General features: G+C 44.1%; 1 protein-coding gene across 6 annotated transcripts in view; it reads right to left on the reverse strand.

Moving 5' to 3' along the window:
- gria4b (glutamate receptor, ionotropic, AMPA 4b) overlaps positions 1-18773 on the reverse strand; it is a 171349-nt gene that overhangs the window by 58272 nt on the left and 94304 nt on the right. For all 6 annotated transcript variants that reach the window (XR_013969934.1, XR_013969935.1, XM_080867374.1 and 3 more), the window contains 3 exons: positions 8215-8399; positions 1479-1532; positions 131-289 (listed from right to left, as the gene is read on the reverse strand). Coding sequence is in view for 4 of the 6 variants with exons in the window: in XM_080867374.1 (XP_080723500.1) it covers positions 131-289; positions 1479-1532; positions 8215-8399 (398 nt within the window). In the remaining 2 variants the exon portion in view is untranslated. The remainder of the gene's footprint in view (positions 1-130; positions 290-1478; positions 1533-8214; positions 8400-18773) is intronic.

Consider the following 18773-nt stretch of genomic DNA (forward strand, 5'->3'; position numbering starts at 1 on the left):
ATTATGGGGACAGCAGATTGTACAGGATTTGGATCAAATCACTAGAGGTCTGCAGGTAAAACTAGTTGTGCTGTGGGGCTTAAGACAAAGGCTTGTGTTGTACTTCTGCTCTGATTCTGACATGACTCACCTTGGGCGGGGCGTCCGAGCCCGGGTACTCCCTCTGATCCAGTTTATTCCAGCGCTGCATCAGTTTGATGACCATTGGGTTGCTGAAGTCGACCAGCTGGAAGCCCGTCACGTTTGCGCCGCCATGCATGAAGCGTTCCAGGTTGATGTCTTTAAAACCCTTGAGGGACAAGAAGGGGAAAGAGCGGTCACGTCCAGTCACAGATCCATCAGTGGCAGACAGAAACAAGCATGTGGCAGGAAGGACGATGAGGGCAGAGGTATTGCACTTAACAAGTGGAATATCAAAGCCGGTAACTACCAACTGACTGCCACTCGTAAACATCAGATTGAATTTATTTACTGCACTCTTCAGCGTCTATAAGAGAGTGCCACATATCACAGCAGCAGCACTGGAGGCAGTGAGTGAGGAAGACGTGGTGAGCTGTGCTGAATCTCACAAGACTGTGATCACAGTCATTATAAATGTCTCTTAAAGCAGGGAGTGGATAAAGTCTTTGATCCTGTAGTATACTGCCATCATACAAAATATCTTCAGGTTCTTCTGGTTCACATCGTGTAACAAATGAGGAAAAGTGTAACTAATAAAGTTGATGTTTGAACAGTTTTCCAAAGCTAAAAGTGATATTTTCTTGTTGAAAGATTCTCCCAGGCGATAGTCACATCCCACATGTGATTTTTTAAAGTAGTTTCTTATAAATGTAATCGGCCCTCATGCATCTTTTCTCATCTGCAGACTTTCAGTCTACAAGACTGGGAAACCTTAGTCGTTCATACATACTGGATTAAAGTCATGAAGCCCAACTGAATATGCCATAATGCTCCATATTAAAAACAGTCTAGTTTCACAGATTGATGCCCAAAGGGGAGGTTTTGTGTTATTTGCTTTGTGTGACTTTTATTGAAGCCACTTATGTTTCGTGGGGTTTGGCCATTTGCAAAACAAAAAAAGATATCTTTTAGTAAAAAATGAGTAAAAAAGATCACAGATTATTTTAATGATTTTCTTTTGGAGGTTTTTGCCAAATCTGTATGGGAGGGTTAGCAGGGAAAACCCTGTTATTGCCACAATTAGTCTCACATTTGTAAATATATTTTAACAGCGGGAGCGGTCTAGCACTACAGAAGCAAAAAATCCTACTGTTATCAGTTTTAACATCTGCTCCTTGAGCAAGGTCTTCAAATTTAACCACACACAGTCTTGAGATCAGCACCACACGGACTTAAATTACAACGAGCTGGCAGTCAGCAGCATGAGAAAGCAAGCCACAGATGGAGTGAAACAAATACGAAGGACAAAGAGAGACGCAAACAAACAAGGACCCTGACAGGAAGTGTCCGTCCCTCACCAGATTGGCCATGATGTAATGGTAGCCTTTGATGTGTTTCCCGACGCTGACAATCTGCAAGAAGGCAGAGCAGAGCTCATCGTTAATCTGACTGGATTACAGCATAACAAAGCTTAATTACATTAAATGAGCATGTGACAGGTGAGTGCATGGGCGTTGACACCGTGGGTCCATCGGGTTTGACACTCAGACGATTGAACATCTAAACGAATGAACGGGCGGTCACGTCAGTATGTAAACACTCCACACTTCGAGGGACGTGACAGATCTTCTCAACGCTCTCACTCAACATGCAAACAACCACACAGCTGCATCGTGGTGATAAAAACTCATTTTGAAAGCTGACATCTGCTGGGAAATCCCACTGGACATCCAGGTAATAAGGGCGTGAATCAAGGAGAAAAAAGTGCTTTGAATCCCGGAGAAAAACCGGGATCAGTATCAGGTCCCCGGCAGCTTAACTGCTGTCAAGACCCGAGCATCAGTTTGAACGCTCTCAGCTCCAATATTCAAGATTACTCTTAAAAAAGCCATGATTACATCACAACAAAGACCTGTCCATATATTTATAAATGGCTTTCCCACAAATTATTTTCTCAGAAGAAAGAAGTTTCAATTAAAAAAATTCACCAAGGATTAGCAATAAAGACGGTTTTCTTCATCCTCCTTCACTTCTTGAGTCTCTAAGTGGAAACACAAGTCTTTAAAAGAGAAATAAAGAGAGTAAATTTACCTCAAAGGAAAACAGTTAAACAGTTTCACAAGTAGGGATGCATTAAACTGATGTCCAGGTCAGATATCAGTCATCGGTGATTCATAAAGCTGGCTCATGTGACGGCAGGATGATTTATGGGGCTCACGTCTGTGTTGGTTCATAGTCATCCAGGACACGGTCGTCCTAGGAGCTTGAAAAGAAGGTGACTTTGACGAGAAGTGAAACCTCTTCAACAAACTTAAAGTCCACTCGCCTTCTGTGCAAGCTCCAAAGACTTTGGGGCTGATCTATGTAATTTAGTATACTGGTTGCTAATGGTGGAGCTAACATACCATGGAGAAAGCCGACAGCATAGGATGAGTAATGGGGTAGTAGGTATGAGGTATTTCACACCTGCTAGACTGAGAGCAGGTGTGAAATTATTTATATCTTTGCAGCTAGTTTTTAGCCACAAACTGTGGTCTGGTAAGCTGGAGCAAGAGGTTTCTTATTTTTATCCCTTCATCTTCTACTTCTTATGTGGCTGTAGTTGGGAAGGGGGAGGAGCCTAGCCTGAGATGGCCATATCCCCCTCTCCCCAAACACCCCCTGTAGGTCCGCTGAGAGGACACAGACATGCCTAAAACGTGTAACCTAGATTTTGTTCAATATCTGGCATCTTGTCAGTTGTTGCGGCTCCTTTCAATATGCCACTAAAGTTGAGCCCAGGCGCTCTTCAGAGGAAGCACATTTGTGCCATGACATGTGACTATAGGTGAGAGTATTCTATATTTTATATAGAATATATTTTCATTTCTTATATTTTGAAGAAAGGCAGGGTTACATCACCCCCAAAACCCTGAACATGGATGGACGGATGGACAAGTTATTTAAATCTTAGACTTAAATACTAAGTCTTACAATAATGTTAATTAACTCCTGATGTCAGATCTATACTTCTATCAGCAGACAGCAAAGCAAAGGTACTGCATCAGTGCACCCCCATTTACAAGCACAAACCTAATGCAGGTTGGCTAATTTAACAATCACATACATCTAAACTCAATCACATCTGCTCTTTTACACAGTGTTATAAATTGCTGTTATCATATAGTACATGTTTATGCAGATGCTACAAGAGTTACAGAATAAACTCTGACTGTTGTTGTTAGAGGGACTCGCTGCTGGAGAATTGGAAGCAAACTGGACAGTAATGATATGAAGGAAGACGAGTGTTTACTGTTCCCTCACACTCTGCATCACTGATGGCTTTTAAAGCCTCTTCTGGCACTGAGGCCGTCACTAATGACACCACGAGAGCGACCGATGTTTGGCTCATGTCTCACAGAGTAGACTTTCGTATAATTTTCATCATTTATCGAATAAAGGCTGCTGCTGCCACACACTGAAGAAACGCTGAATATTGAAGTTATTTCCTTTTTGCCCACATCTGTATATGAAATGTTCTGCTGGACATTTATTGCTGACTGAGGATCCAAGAAGTCAGTGCAGGACTGTCTTTACAAATTTTAATTTAGTTATATTTTTCTCATTTTCCCTAACACTCCACACGAGGGGAAAAAATTCATGTAATTGACTCAAATTGAACTTTTAATGGCTTATTTAATGCTTAAAAAAGTTCACTGACTGCCTTCTTAGCAGAATTAGCTGTATTGACACTCTCCATGTACATAACAGAACAGACAACAGACACAAACAACATGTATAACATATTTATGTTTTGTAATTAATTAACCTCCTAAGACCCAAACTCTTCCATGGCATGCATTTTTAATTTCTCTTTGATATTTGGGCTGTTTGGGACCTGATGAATGTAAAAACAAAGAATCACCAGATTTTTTTTTTTTTACCCTCGTAAGTGGATATCAGGCCCTTGTGGAGCTAAATTTGGTATTTTGGTCTAGACAACCCAAAATGTGATGTCCACATATGTAGACGCAAGGTCCTAGGAGGTGTTGGGATAAATTATGGAATAAAAACTAGTTAATATATATACATGAAGAGTGACTATAAATCCATATATAAATGTTATATAGATAGATATGCAATAAAACAAAACTGTATATCAACATGGTTTAATGCTAAAAGTAACAAAATTCAGGACAAAGGTGCACCCTGTTGGCTATGTTATAGTGTTAAAGTGCCTGACTGTTTACTCAAACGACAGACCAGCATTTTTTCAAATGGCCAGCAGGGGGCGACTCCAGCTGGTTGAAAAAGGAAACCTGACTGCACAATCGTTTCTCGCTTAATTGGTGCTCTCAGGAAATATTTTCTTGATGTTATTGTTGCTTCACATTGTTTCACATCTCCTTTAATACAGCAGGATGTTCATTTTGGAAACTGTGGTCCCATTTAGAGGGAAACTGAGACGAAAGCAGGATAAGCTTAATGTATGGCTACCTTGAGGTGGACAAATCCGCACAATATATTTAGGCTTTATTTTTACCTATAAAAACAAAAGACGACTAAATGTGTTTTACTTTCTAAAAAATCAAAACACAGCGTTTATAAATTCTGACCAATCACAACAGCCCAATTCAGATTGGCCATGCCTGTTAGGAGGAAGCCACTCAATGCAACCAATGCATTTTTTACTGAAAGAAGAAAACTCCAAAAGAACAATGGACAAAATTCTGCTTGTTTTATTTTTCGTTATTACTTTTTAAAACACTTTAAGCTAACTGTAGCTGTATTCCTCTGTTTATTTTCCAGCTATTGCACAAGCTGTACAGCTCATCTTGCAAATCAGCAACACCCCCGTCTGCAAATGAAGCAGGTTTGTGTTCCTAGATTTCATGTTCTGATAGTCAAAGTAACATCTGAAAGCTGTGATACACCGAGAACTGACCGTGCTGGCGATAAGCAGCTAATGAGGTCTAATTATGTATTCAAGTCCTCATTCTGGATCTGGATATTTTAGTAAGCTATAAATGGGAGGACAGCTGGAATGAACACAGGCTAAAATAGATGTTAATGTCTCTGTCAGTAATTCTGACCACTTCTACACAAAAACAGTGCATCATTCCAAAAGCTCTCAATCTGACAGAACATATCACGTCTGCTCTGGGAGACGACCTGTGCGCTGACATCAAGCAAAGATGGAGCGGGATGTCTGCCTCTCTGTGGGGGCAAAGAGGCACACAAACACTCGTGCATCTGCAGAGTAAATTGTTAGAACTATGACAGATGTCAGGAGTGGAGAGCTCCTGAATAATTGAACAATTACACAGACACCAGTTGCCCCTGGGAAAGATGGAGGGATGAAGGTATGAAGATGAGCAGAAGGAGGAGGAGGAAGAGGAAGGTGCACATCATATTCTGAGTGTGCTTTTGCCAACTAACACCACTGGAGATCAGGACAGACTGTTCTTACATTCAAAACTTTCTAATTAGCACATCCGCACTCAAAAACAAAACGAGCAAATACTGAAGGCTTGCTTGTTTTCTTTGTTTCTGACCTCCAGTTTTGACCGACTTCATTGTGTGACTACAAAAAGCTTTGGATTTTAAGCTGCATAGAAAATGCATCAAAAGGTATGTTGATGCATGCTCAATCATCCAGGTAAGTAAATTCAAAAGTTTGTTTCTTATCTTTTGGACGTAGCGTTTTCATTGGGAGGAACGCTGGTTTGCGTGGGGAGTCAAGAAATCCATTTATGTGAAAAGGGAAAGACCATCTCTGAATCGAGGAGGGGGCCTGAGGGTACATCTTTCACCATCTTACAATCCTGTGATTGCAGCCATTCCCCAACTCTGTGAATGGTACTCATGGCCATTGATCAGTGGGCTTTGATCAGTGGTTGTTGATCAGTGGTCATGAGAATTTGCATATTAATGATCAAGGAACTGACCTGACACCCCATTGTTCCTTCAGTGGGCTGATTTCAGTCATTATGCAAATGTACTGTTTATAAGATTGGGGAAACCTGCAGTCAGCTGAGACTGAAGAAGTCAACTGGATGAGTGACGAAATGTCCAGATGAACAGAAGTTGTAGATGGATTAATGGTATAGGTAAAAATACAGTTTTTTTTCAGTGGTCTGGCAGTACATTGGAAAAAATGCTCTAAGTGAAACATACACTTAAACCAATATAGTTTCTATGCCTGTCTGCAAACCAAAGAGCCTAAGACCACCAAAATTTAAAGGAACCTGCAAAGTACCTGCAAAAAACAGATATGAATGCTTGTTTTGATTGTATCAGACGTGTTCAGCCTTAGGTAGTGCAACACAAACTCCGTGCAGCGGCATATGAGAGAGAGAGAGAGATATCTCTAAAACATGTCGGGACTCATCAAAGCTGCAAACAAGATCAAGTATAACTAACTGCATTGTAATGTAATATTGCCATGTAATATTGCTAAAACTTAAACAAGGCCTAGCAAGGCAACAGCCAAGTGCCATCTTTCATCAGTGTGAAGTCTGTGAGACGGGCTGGTGAGCTCAGGCAGAGACGCTAATGGGAATTTGCAGCAGGCTGCAAAACACAGAATCAGATGAGAAAGAGAGAAAACATTTTTTCCCCCTTATATGCCCCGAGGGAAAACTTTCATATAATTCATGAATGTGTTTTGGAGGCTAGGACCCAGTTCTTGCTTTACATCCATGGGAAACTGTGATTGATGTTTTAAAAGCCTGGGTTAGAATTTTACCATTTGCCTTCATTTCTCTTCCAAATAAGTCTGGCTAACCTGGGGGTTTGTTGACAATCTGTCTGTGAGTCTGACTGTTTGCATTTCTTGCCTCATTGGACTTTATTTTGTCAGGACGTTGAATGTGCCGATATTTGCAATGATTCATAACAGGATCCTGTAAAAACCACAATCAGACCAACGTATTATCACTTAAAAAGGACATCTTGGGAAAACATCCAGCTCCACAACTTAATTTTTGGCCTCTGGAGCAGTTCTGCATAATTGAAGGTTCAAAAATAATCTGCATTTATCTGACATGAGCCGTTTTAGCTCCTCCCCCTGTTAGAGGCAATCACCTTTCTTCTGATTGGCTGCACCTTGCATATAGAAAATTTGGACATCATGTGGGTGGAGCTTCTGTGCTTAGATAGATGTATATCCCTGAGATGACCAACAGTGTGGAACAATGTTTATAGCAGTCAGAAGCCCGAGCTTTTGTTTTACAGTGATTACTAGAACATAAAATGGCCTTATTATTTGCAGTTGTTGCTGTGTTTAGGATGAACATACCCGGTTGTAACAGGATGTATATAATGGAAAATGAGGAAAAGCATAATAGGTCAACTATTTTTATTATTTCTTAAAGTACTATTAGAGGAAATGACTACAAAAACACATAACTTCAGTGCAATCCATGTTTAGAAGATGACATATTGAAGCAATTGTAAATTTCCCTGTTTAGAAAACCCCCCATATGTTTCATTTAAGGGTTAGATTTGTTAAGCGGGCACGTGAGCATGATTTAAATACAAATACGCAGCCAGTTAATTTCAGTAATAACTGGAAAATCCACCAACGAGCAGCACAAATTAGTAGCTCAAAAATGAGAAGCTGTGATGAAGGAGCAAGTAATGTATGAATAAAAATAATACAGAGTAAACAGAGGTTGATGTGTGGGTTTCTCTCTGAAAAAAGTGTGGCAGCTAAGCTGAACTGTGGCTGAGGTCCTGAGGACTGAGACTCAGGTGGAGCGCAGAGTTATTCCAGAGGACAGCTGCATCTGTGAATACCATCAGACCCCAAGCTGTGCACACGTTAATAAAGATGCTATTATTGAGCTACACTAACACAGTCCTGCTAAAACCCTTTATCTTGAGAGACATTTCAATTAATTTGTAAAGGATCTGATACCAAAAAGAAGTAAAACATTGCTTGATGTTCGTACACTGCTGGAAATAGCTGTGCACAAACCATGCATGAGGTTTCATTGATTCAACTTCAACATTTGCTGATTCTCCACAGGTAAAAAGGACAAAGATGACCGATAAATTGTGGTCTGCTAAAACAAAGAACAACCAAATGCTGATGCCAAAAGCTTACATCACCTGTTCCATCATGTTCTGCAGTCTCTCAGCTTCCACGTCGATGACAAACTTCTTCTCCTGTCGCCGGTCCAGGTCCTCCAGCAGTCTCCGGTAGTTGGCATCGTTGAAGTTTTCCACGCAGATGGCGCTGACTTGCCAGTTGTTTTGTCCTGCTTTCTCCATGATGGCCTGCAGGATGGCGTACCCTGATGTAGTCAGACACACAGGACAAAAATCATCAAACATGGAAGGAAGACGTTCAGGTAAACTCTGTTCATGAATTTCCACAAACCCATTACTCTAGTTTTGTTAAAGACACTGTTAAAACAAGCAGCCAACATGCAGTTTTTCAAATAAATTCAGTGAGTAATTAGTTAGTGTGTAGTTTTTGTCTGTTAAAGATTACCCACTAAAAATCATCCTTATCATACATGGTCATCGTACCAATTCTATCTTTCATGTGGTTTTTTGTAACCAGAATAACTCAACTCAGCTGAAATCATTACATAGTGCAGAGAGAAAGAAAGAGACATTTTTTTCTGGATGGGAGCGGAGATGCATTTTGTCCTGTTTATCTCAAACACAAGCTGAGTGATATCAATAAAGTTTTGTGTTCATAAAGTTCAGCCACAGGCCAGATAACATTTATGTGTTTGTGTGAATTTGGATAAAAGGCTTAAAGCTGCCGTGGATTTTCCTCACAATCAGACACATTATGTTGTCATTCAGTATTTATCACCCAAACACACTGTGTGTCTCCTAGAGGCCTCACAATGTGTTGAATGCATTTTCTTCCCCATGAAGCGTTTGTAAAACTAGATTTTAAATATTTAAGAACCTGCATTTGAAAAGCGAGAGCTCTCCTCTGCCTTTTCTGGGTCTATGTTATTTTTTATTGCCTGTTGGTTTTAAAAGCACAAAACTTAGTGACAAAGGAACTCGGTCAAAAACACTTTCCTTATCTGCTCGGGAGCTACTACAGTTGGTTGACTAAGCAAGAAAACACTTGCTTACACTTGTGTGAGGCTGCAAAAGCATTGTGTCAAATCCACAATAAGACAAACTGTGTCACGGCTGCCGAGGTGAGCCGTGTGGAGTTGGAAAAAGGACCCAAGAGCAAGCAGTGTATGAAAAGATTAGTGGAGTTTATTTACAAGGTGTCAGTGGCAGGAACAGAAAACGAATAATGAGACAAACTAACGGAAACCTAAACTGGGAAAACTAAAGAGCAACTAGAAATCCACAGGACACGGGGAGAAAGGCAGAGAGACGCAGACTGACGGAGGATACAAAAACGCAGAGAGACACAGATGAATGCAGAAAAGCGCGGACTTACATGGAGTAATACAGACGAACCGGCAACAGGCAGGAGAACACACAGGGCTTAAATACACACACCAGTAATCAGGGGATAAGAGACAGGAGGGCAACACAGCTGGGAGAAATCAGAGCTGACGGGACAGGGGAAATGTAAACTGAACACACTCACATCAGACATGAACCTTCAGAATAAAACAGGAAATTAACAGACAGAGAACCAGACAGGACACTGAACTTGACAGGCAGACTCATGAGCAGACACAAAAACACCATGGACAGACAGAGGGAACACAGAGAAGTGGGAGCAGGCAGGCAAAGAACAGAAACCTAACAAATGGCAAAATAACAACAGAATACACACTCGGAATGAACAAAAGCGTAAGGAAACACAAAACACCGAGTCCTCAGACTCAGGACCATGACAGTACCCCCCCCTCAAGGGCTGGCACCAGACAGCCCAACAGAAACACAAAAACGGACCAAAACCAAAAAAACCCCCCCACGAACCAAAAAACAGAAAACGACCCGACCAGGGCGGGCGGTGGGGGTCCAGGACGGAGGGACACAGTCCGAAAAGGCCCAGACGGACAAGGTCAGGGGGCCGACCCGGAGGCCAAAACAGTTCAGTTCCGGGGGCCGACCGTGTGAAAGGCAGCGGCAGTGGGGCAGGTCCGGAGGCCGGCCACGCAGTAGGCAGTGGTGTGGAAACAGTTCTGGGGGCCGACCGTGCAGACGGCAACAGCGGCGTGGAAACAGCTCTGGGGGCCGACCGTGCGGACGGCAACAGCGGCGTGGAAACAAGTCCGGAGGCCGGCCACGTGGAAGGTAGTGGCGGCGTTCAGGAGGGCGTCCACGGTGGCGGAGATGCCCAACAAGCGGCCTGGCAGATGACCGACGATGTGGAGGTGGTAGTAGGGGACCTGAAGGCTGCGTGGCCCCTGCAGCCCCAGGCGAAGCGGAGGCTGGACCAGACGAAGCTGATGAAGACACGGAGGCTGGACCAGACGAAGCTGATGAAGACACGGAGGCTGGACCAGACGAAGCTGATGAAGCAGTGGCGGCTGGACCAGACGAGGATGAAGCAGTGGCGGCTGGACCAGACGAGGATAAAGCAGTGGCGGCTGGACCAGACGAGGATAAAGCAGTGGCGGCTGGACCAGACGAGGATAAAGCAGTGGCGGCTGGACCAGACGAAGATGCAGAGGCTGGACCAGACGAAGATGCAGAGGCTGGACCGGATGAAGCCAAAGCAGACGCTGGACCAGGCGACGAGGATGAAGCCAAAGCAGATGCTGAAACCGGACCAGGCGAGGCCGAAGACTCTGAGGCCGCAGCAGGCGAGGGTGATGAGACTGCAGCTGGTGATGAGACTGCAGCTGGTGGCTGGACGGGCTCCTCGGGCCCCCCAGCTGACGAGGCAGATGGCTGGACGGGCTCCTCGGGCCCCCCAGCAAAAACAGTCTCAGAACCAGTGGGCACTGGAGCCCCTGGCACACACAGAACAGAACCAGCAGGTGCGGAGACCTCTGGCAGGAACACAACAGAACCAGCAGGCACCCGGGCCTCTGGCAGGAAGGCAACAGAACCAGCAGGCACCCGGGCCTCTGGCAGGAAGGCAACAGGACCAGCAGGCACCCGGGCCTCTGGCAGGAAGGCAACAGGACCAGCAGGCACCCGGGCCTCTGGCAGGGACAGAACAGGACCAGCAGGCACACGGGCCTCTGGCAGGTACAGGACAGGACCAGCAGGTGCGGAGACCTCTGGTAGAGACAGAACAGAACCAGCAGGCGCGGGGACCTCTGGCAGAAACAGAACAGAACCAGCAGGCACAGTGGCCCCTGGCAAACACATAGCAGACTTCAGCTGCCCAGAGCGTTGACTCTGCTCAGGCAGTGACAGCTGGGTGCAGTCCTCAGCTGGCTTCTTGACCTCCAGGGATCCAGAGTCAGCTGGGGGCTGAACCCCGGCCTCTGGGGAGGCCCTGGAGTGTGTCGCAGTCTCAGAACTGGCCAGCTTTTGAGGACTGTTGACAGTATTGTTAGATTTGTCTCTCTGCTTGGAGTGGATGGGCGAGGAGCAGTGTCTTTCGGGTAGAATTGACTTGTATGGTTTTACAGGTGGAACAACTGACACAGGATGCAGGGCTGGTGGCTGCTGAACAGGAGGCTGAACTGAGGGTGACTGACATAGTGGTTGTGATGACAACGGTGGTGGAATTAGAGACTGAGCTTGAGGCCGTGCGGCTAACTGAGCTTGAGGCCGTGCGGCTAACTGAGCTTGAGGCCGCGGTTCAAATGAATAAACAGTCCTAGTATTATCAGAGCTGGTGTTAATGGTTTCTGGGTTATATGTCACAGTTTTAGCAGACCCTGGGTTGGCTGACACGGGTTTAACAGTTTCAGAAGAACAACAGCCCTTTGCTTTCACTGAAGTCTTAAAAATGCCAACCTGGGAGAGATCGGTTACCACGAAGGTAGGTAGGCTTAGCGAATTAGCTCCCACTGACACACCCCGAACAATCCCGGAAGAAAAAGTCTTAAGGTCCGAATTGGAACTGTTATCCTTCCTACTCACCTCAGTCGGCCGCTCTGATATCCTGGGGTCCGACTGTGGCGAGGGGCGTCGACGGCGTGAGTGCTGATCCCCATTTGAAGGCTGGACCGACGGGCCGGGCAGGACACTCTCCGTCGGGTCGGGGAGTGAAGCATGAGTTGCAGGGTGGGTGGTAGCAAGGGGGAGAAGATGAAGCTCGTTCAGAACAAAATTCTGTGTGAGCGGGTGAAGTGAGCTGAGCAACCAGGGGAGACCAGAAAGTAAGCGCTGTAGCCGAACAGCTATGCTTTGGCGGAATTCTCTCCCCTCATGCTCCAGCCATAGGTTAATTAATTTGTCCACTGAGTACATAATGTCCTCCCGGAGCTCCTCGGGCGGGTTGACTGCTGCTGGGTCCATAGTGGCCGGTTCGTACTGTCACGGCTGCCGAGGTGAGCCGTGTGGAGTTGGAAAAAGGACCCAAGAGCAAGCAGTGTATGAAAAGATTAGTGGAGTTTATTTACAAGGTGTCAGTGGCAGGAACAGAAAACGAATAATGAGACAAACTAACGGAAACCTAAACTGGGAAAACTAAAGAGCAACTAGAAATCCACAGGACACGGGGAGAAAGGCAGAGAGACGCAGACTGACGGAGGATACAAAAACGCAGAGAGACACAGATGAATGCAGAAAAGCGCGGACTTACATGGAGTAATACAGACGAACCGGCAACAGGCAGGAGAACACACAGGGCTTAAATACACACACCAGTAATCAGGGGATAAGAGACAGGAGGGCAACACAGCTGGGAGAAATCAGAGCTGACGGGACAGGGGAAATGTAAACTGAACACACTCACATCAGACATGAACCTTCAGAATAAAACAGGAAATTAACAGACAGAGAACCAGACAGGACACTGAACTTGACAGGCAGACTCATGAGCAGACACAAAAACACCATGGACAGACAGAGGGAACACAGAGAAGTGGGAGCAGGCAGGCAAAGAACAGAAACCTAACAAATGGCAAAATAACAACAGAATACACACTCGGAATGAACAAAAGCATAAGGAAACACAAAACACTGAGTCCTCAGACTCAGGACCATGACAAACTGTCTACAAGTGGAAGAAATTCAAAGCTGCCTCTTCTTTCTTTAAGCGTGAGTATCCTGCAGAGATCATACCGAGGGCACAACATGTAATTTTGAAAGACACGAGAAAGAATCCACACCTAACAGGAAAGTTTGTCCAGAAATCGCATATAACACATGTGCTCATGTGTAAAAGCACGAAAGACTCTAAAGACAAAAAAAACAAAACAGCTGGATAAACGGACTGGAAAAATCCACAGGATGGTGAAGAAAATTCATTTGTTTAAAACAATCATGTCAACATCCTGACCCTGAGGCCAGCTGAGATGCTAAGGTGTTCAGTCAAGACATCCTCAAAACACTGAACTGAAACAGCTCTGCAGGAGAACTTTTCCAAGATTCCTCCTCACAGCTGTGAACATCGGAGCGTTTACACAGGAAAATGTCTCGTGTTGTTGCTGCTGCTGAAACAGATTTGACAAGTTGCTTAGCTCACCGTTTTCAGCCTGTACTGTGATTGATTGCTCAGCATGTTCAATAAAGACACGACAAGTATTCATATTTGTTTAGTGAAATGCAGTGTTTTTTCGGCCCAGGCATATTAATGGGTGCCCATGTTTGTCTGGTGGCTCAGATTAAATTTTTTATTAGTTGAAGACAGACAAACACAGTTTGGGTAAGGGACCACATGTAGTCCAGTTTGATCTCAATTTGATCTAAAATTACTGCAAAACATGTATTTAAAAAACATTGCTCAGTATCTTTTTCTTTTTTTTGAAAGTTTGAAAAAGTAAACTTTATTGCAGGGCTAACACAGTGAGACAGACAACCATTCTCACTCACACAGATACAAATTAACCTAAAGTGTGTCTTTGGACTCTGGCAGGAAGCTGGAGAACCAGCAGAAGCCATGCAGGCACAGAGAACACTCACAGAAAGGCCCGAGCCAGCCCGCGGATTCAAATGCAGACTGCGAGGCGATGGTGTTAACCATCACACCACCATGCCGCTGAAACTATAAGACAAACTAAAGACACGCCTTACCCAATGGGCTTTTTGCTATACACAAAAGTATAGCAGTTTTGCATATACATGTAGTATACTTTACTTAACAGAAGTCAGTTCATTTTCCTACTATTGTTTTTTTTTTTTTTTTGGCCATTTGACAAACAAAAATGTATTTTAAACATGTTTAAATCAAACACGTATTACAAATCACAGTCCAGGTGATTTGGCAGAAGCCAAAATCTCCTTTTCCTTGGATGCCAAAATTGTTTTTATATACAGTAGTCCTCCTGCAGCACGTCACACGAGGCTGCAGAGCCGTCACCAGCCACAGTACAAGAAGTTGGAGCGCATCCGCAGGATGACAGAGCAACAGGAGAGCACCTCTATTATTTCATTTCAGACATAATTCCATTGGGGTTTACAACCTTTTTCTTGCAGAGTTTAATAACTCTGTATTGCTACAGTAACAGTCAGTGCTCCCTGAACGTGTTTTAATTATAGTCCTGAGTATGTTTTCTGAATAAACTGAAGTGGATTTCTTCCAATCCACAATATGGTATGTTGAAGCACATGATGCGATAAAACATATTGTCCATAATTGCTGGTTTGAAACACAAACCGGCTTTTTGCTGGCTCGACGTCGCTGGCAAGACAACCGCTTTCCCATGGAAAAGAAACTCTTGTGAAGCTTTTATCCTTTTCCAGCCAGATCCTGGCTTTTGGTCCCGTCAGTCTCTCTGAGTTGGATGCAACACGAGACTCTGGAGGAGGAGACCATCGTTGTCACGTTTGTGTATGGAGAAGATGAGTGTCAGAGAGGAAACTAGGGAGCTGTGAGGGCGGCTGTTCTCCAGCAGGAACAGATGTCCCCCTTAAACGGACCCTCCTGGTGGCCATCACAATCTGGCAACCCGTCTCCCTTTGCTCCCAATTAGTGGATTAACCTGTGCTCTGGCAACCCAGCTCCCTCTCCACCTTCTCCATCCCCTCCCCAGCCCCTTGCTCCCCATTAGAGGGTTGCCTGTGCCAGGAGGGACTGCTGGTTGAGGCAACACACAGTCACACACACACAGACACATCGTGTCAGTATGTCCCCAGTAATTCCTACGGGAAGAACTGGTTCATGACAATTTGGCTGTTGGTGAGTCCGACCCCACACTGAAGTGACTTTGTTCTCAATTTTAACAGGACAAAATTGGAACCAGGAAACTCAGAACGTGGTTCGATTCCTGGCTCAGCCCATCAAAGTGTCGATCGTGGAATATCTGGGAGGGAAGAAGTTTCATGATGTGAATCGATTCGATGCTGTGGTGTCGTCCTGTTGCAGCACCACACTTGAATTCAGTGAGCTCTTTAAAACGTATAGGGCAGGTGCTGGAGTTTATACAACTGTGGCAATACACCTGAAAAGGTGTGGCCCAATAATTTTGTCCATATAAGTAGTATAGACAGTAGCTCTTGACTGACTTACATACTTTGAACTACCCTTGAGGTGGAATAACCAACTGTATTTTTAGTGTCAATATTCTGAGGAAGTTTCCTTAACATTTCCTTTGTGGTAAACGTGCCTACCTGCAGACAGAGAGCAGCTGACAAATACACATAATAGAAAGGACAGAGTGCGGAGGGCGGGAAGCCACAGAGGAGGCCAAAATCATTCCCTGTGGTAGCTGCAGCTACTACACAGCTATTGACCGAAGCTGTTTGAGCTAAGCTCTCCGCCAATGTGTTCCTGTCAGTGTGTTTGTCGGGTTCTGAAACAATAGTTTGTCATCGCAGTGGTGTGCTCCTATCAGGAGAAATCCTTTTCGTCAGGATTACCATCATATTTTTTCTTTCGAATCCTGCAGTTTGCTGTCTCCAATTACAGTTATCGCTGCTAGATATGTCAAGGTTTTCCCAGCAAATACACAGTTTAGAAAAAAGGCAGTTTGTACCTGCAAATTTGCACTCACAGAGTGCTGCAGGAGTCATTGCTAAAGCCTTTAAATGAGTTATCATTTTTGCAATTCCATCCAGAAATACGGATAAGGGTAACAAGCTTTAGACCTTCTCATATTTTGTTCGACAACGTTTTTCTCCAACTCACACATTTTTTTAAGTGTACGTGCTAATAACTGACAGTCACAGACAGTGGTTCAGTTCATTTATAATTATAAAAGCTGTAGATTTTTGTGGAACACTCCACCTCCTCGTCCAAATGTGGTCTCTTCTTGCTCTAAAGAAAACAGCATGGCTGTATCCAAGATGCTAATATTGAAGTACAAAATTCAGAGTCTGGAAAGACTGAAATAACTGTCTAGACTGATTATTTCACAGTCTCTGGTCACAGCCTAATACAGGTGAGCACCTACGCTTGCTTTTATGAGCAGATGTTTTTGTACAATTAGTCTGAATAATGCAAAAGTGAAACGTTAGAGCTCAGTTCACTGTAACTGACAGAATGTCAGTTGATAAACTCTTTTAAAATTCAGTTAATTTTCCTTCCCTAGCAGGTGGATGTAAAGATAGGTATGTGTGGATATTTATTTTCCATGTTTCATACATGGAAGGATATCGATGTTGGAAACAAAGATAAGATAGCTTGAGTGTGCTCCATCTAGTGGCCAAAATGCAGGTGATGCTACCTGGAAGGTGACGCTGGAGCAGGAAGACACAGACTTTGACCTCACATCCTGTGGTCTAGGCCTCTACAGGCACTGCTTTTGACTTTAGATAATCCTTAGTTAATCTACCCAATCCTTAATTTCAGTTTAGTTTGAATTCCTGGAAACTCTATGTGTTTATTTTTTAGAATGCATGCTGGTCATCCCAGCAACGTCTTCTGCTCTGTGGACCTTGGATTAGATGTGAAGCATCAGATGTTTGCTGTTAAGGGCATTAACCACTGTAATTTATACTGGACTAATCCATTATTGAATATTGGTCCAGTATCAGTGGATATGCAAATCAAGGGAAGACGTTCATTAGATGTCAGCAGATTCTAAATCTACACATTATAAAGACTGCTTTGACAATATGAACTCTTTTCATGTCATTATGGACATTGGTTGTGACTTTGTTCTAACTCCATGTTTTTGTCAACTAACCCCAACAAGTTGAGCTGTTCTCCAGCCTTGCGAACACTCGCTATGTTGAAGGTTTCAAAATGAAGATGACATCAGACTGGATTTGGTGACACTCATCTCAGTATTTAGAAAGCAAGCATGTTAAAGAAGCATACTTCAATGCCTAATATCTCAGAGAAAACAGGTTCAAACTTTCTAAAAACTAGCAGTAATCTGTCTTTTAGTGGCTCTGAAACCTTTAAACTACATCATAACTCTCAGACTCCGGAAACACAGCCACCCCGAACCCACCAGATACAATTCAGCAGGGCAGCTGAGTGTGCAAGAACATGATATCCCATTGTGTCCTGTTGTGCCACATGCTATATACAGCGCTGGGACAGGAAGCTGCAGCAGTGGCAGCCGAGGCAAGTAAAGTGTGCAAAGGGCCAGCTGATTACCAGCTGATAAATGAGTGGCCCCAGGGTCGTAGTTGGAGCAGCAGACAGCTGCAATCAGCATCAGCATCGAAGACATAGCCGCTGGCTGATGCGTACGTTTGTTGTGCTGATTGGAGCAGAGCCGGACACTAGATGGAAGCAGCTGCAGCCTGTGGAGAGGAAAGTGAGCGCACATCTGGATTTATGTACAGCATGCAATTTCTTCCTCTCTTCCTTTCATTCCGCTGAGTGTCAGCGCATGTGTACTGAGCCTCCATCCTTCCACTTCCTCCCTCATTGAATCAGAGCTTTGCTTTCGCCTTTTCTTCCTCTTCAGAGTGTACACAAAGAGGCTCGGAGCTATTCGTGGCCAGTACACACTGCTGATACCAGTCCATCTGCTGGAGAACTATCCTTCTCCTCAAGGGCGTAGATTTGGTTCTCTTATATACATTAGCACTAAGGGAACGCTGGATGACCTGGTGGGTTTTGTCTATAAAACTACTCATCTAAGATTACCACAAAGTAAAAGATCTCTCAGCAAAATTATGCAACATTTTAAGCAGATTATACAAACATTACTAATGAGGCACTCATATGGATATTGGTGGGGACATGTCCCTTGCGTCCATGCCAAATCTACGCCCTCGTTTCTCCTCCTTCTTCTGTCTCACCTCATTTATCACATTAATTCCTTTCTTAGTCTCTGGTTTCCTCTGATTTTATTCCCTTTCCTCGTTTCCTCCTTTGTCGTTTTCTCACCTCTCATCTTGCCTGTCATCCCCTCTCATTTCCTTTCCGCTCCCTTCCCTTTTGTGACCTCTTCCCTCTCCTTCTCTCCGCTCTCGTCTCCTCTGCTCTTATTTCCTTTCCTCTCTGCTTGTCTTCCATCTCCATTTGTTTCCTCTCCTTTCGCTTCATTTCCTTTGCTTTATATGTCTCCTTTTATTTAGTTTTCACCTTTTTCGTTCCTCTCTGTATGTCGCTCCCTTTAATTTAGTCTCCTAATCTCTAGTTTCCTCTCCTCGGTTTTTGTTTGTCACTTCTTGTTTCCTTTTGTTCCTTCTCCTTTCCTCTGCTCTTGTACTCATGTTTCCTCCCTTTATCTCTTCTTTCCTTCTCTCCAGTCTCTCCTACT

Source organism: Rhamphochromis sp. 'chilingali', assembly GCF_963969265.1.
Source record: "Rhamphochromis sp. 'chilingali' genome assembly, chromosome: 19".
Taxonomy (NCBI): domain Eukaryota; kingdom Metazoa; phylum Chordata; class Actinopteri; order Cichliformes; family Cichlidae; genus Rhamphochromis; species Rhamphochromis sp. 'chilingali'.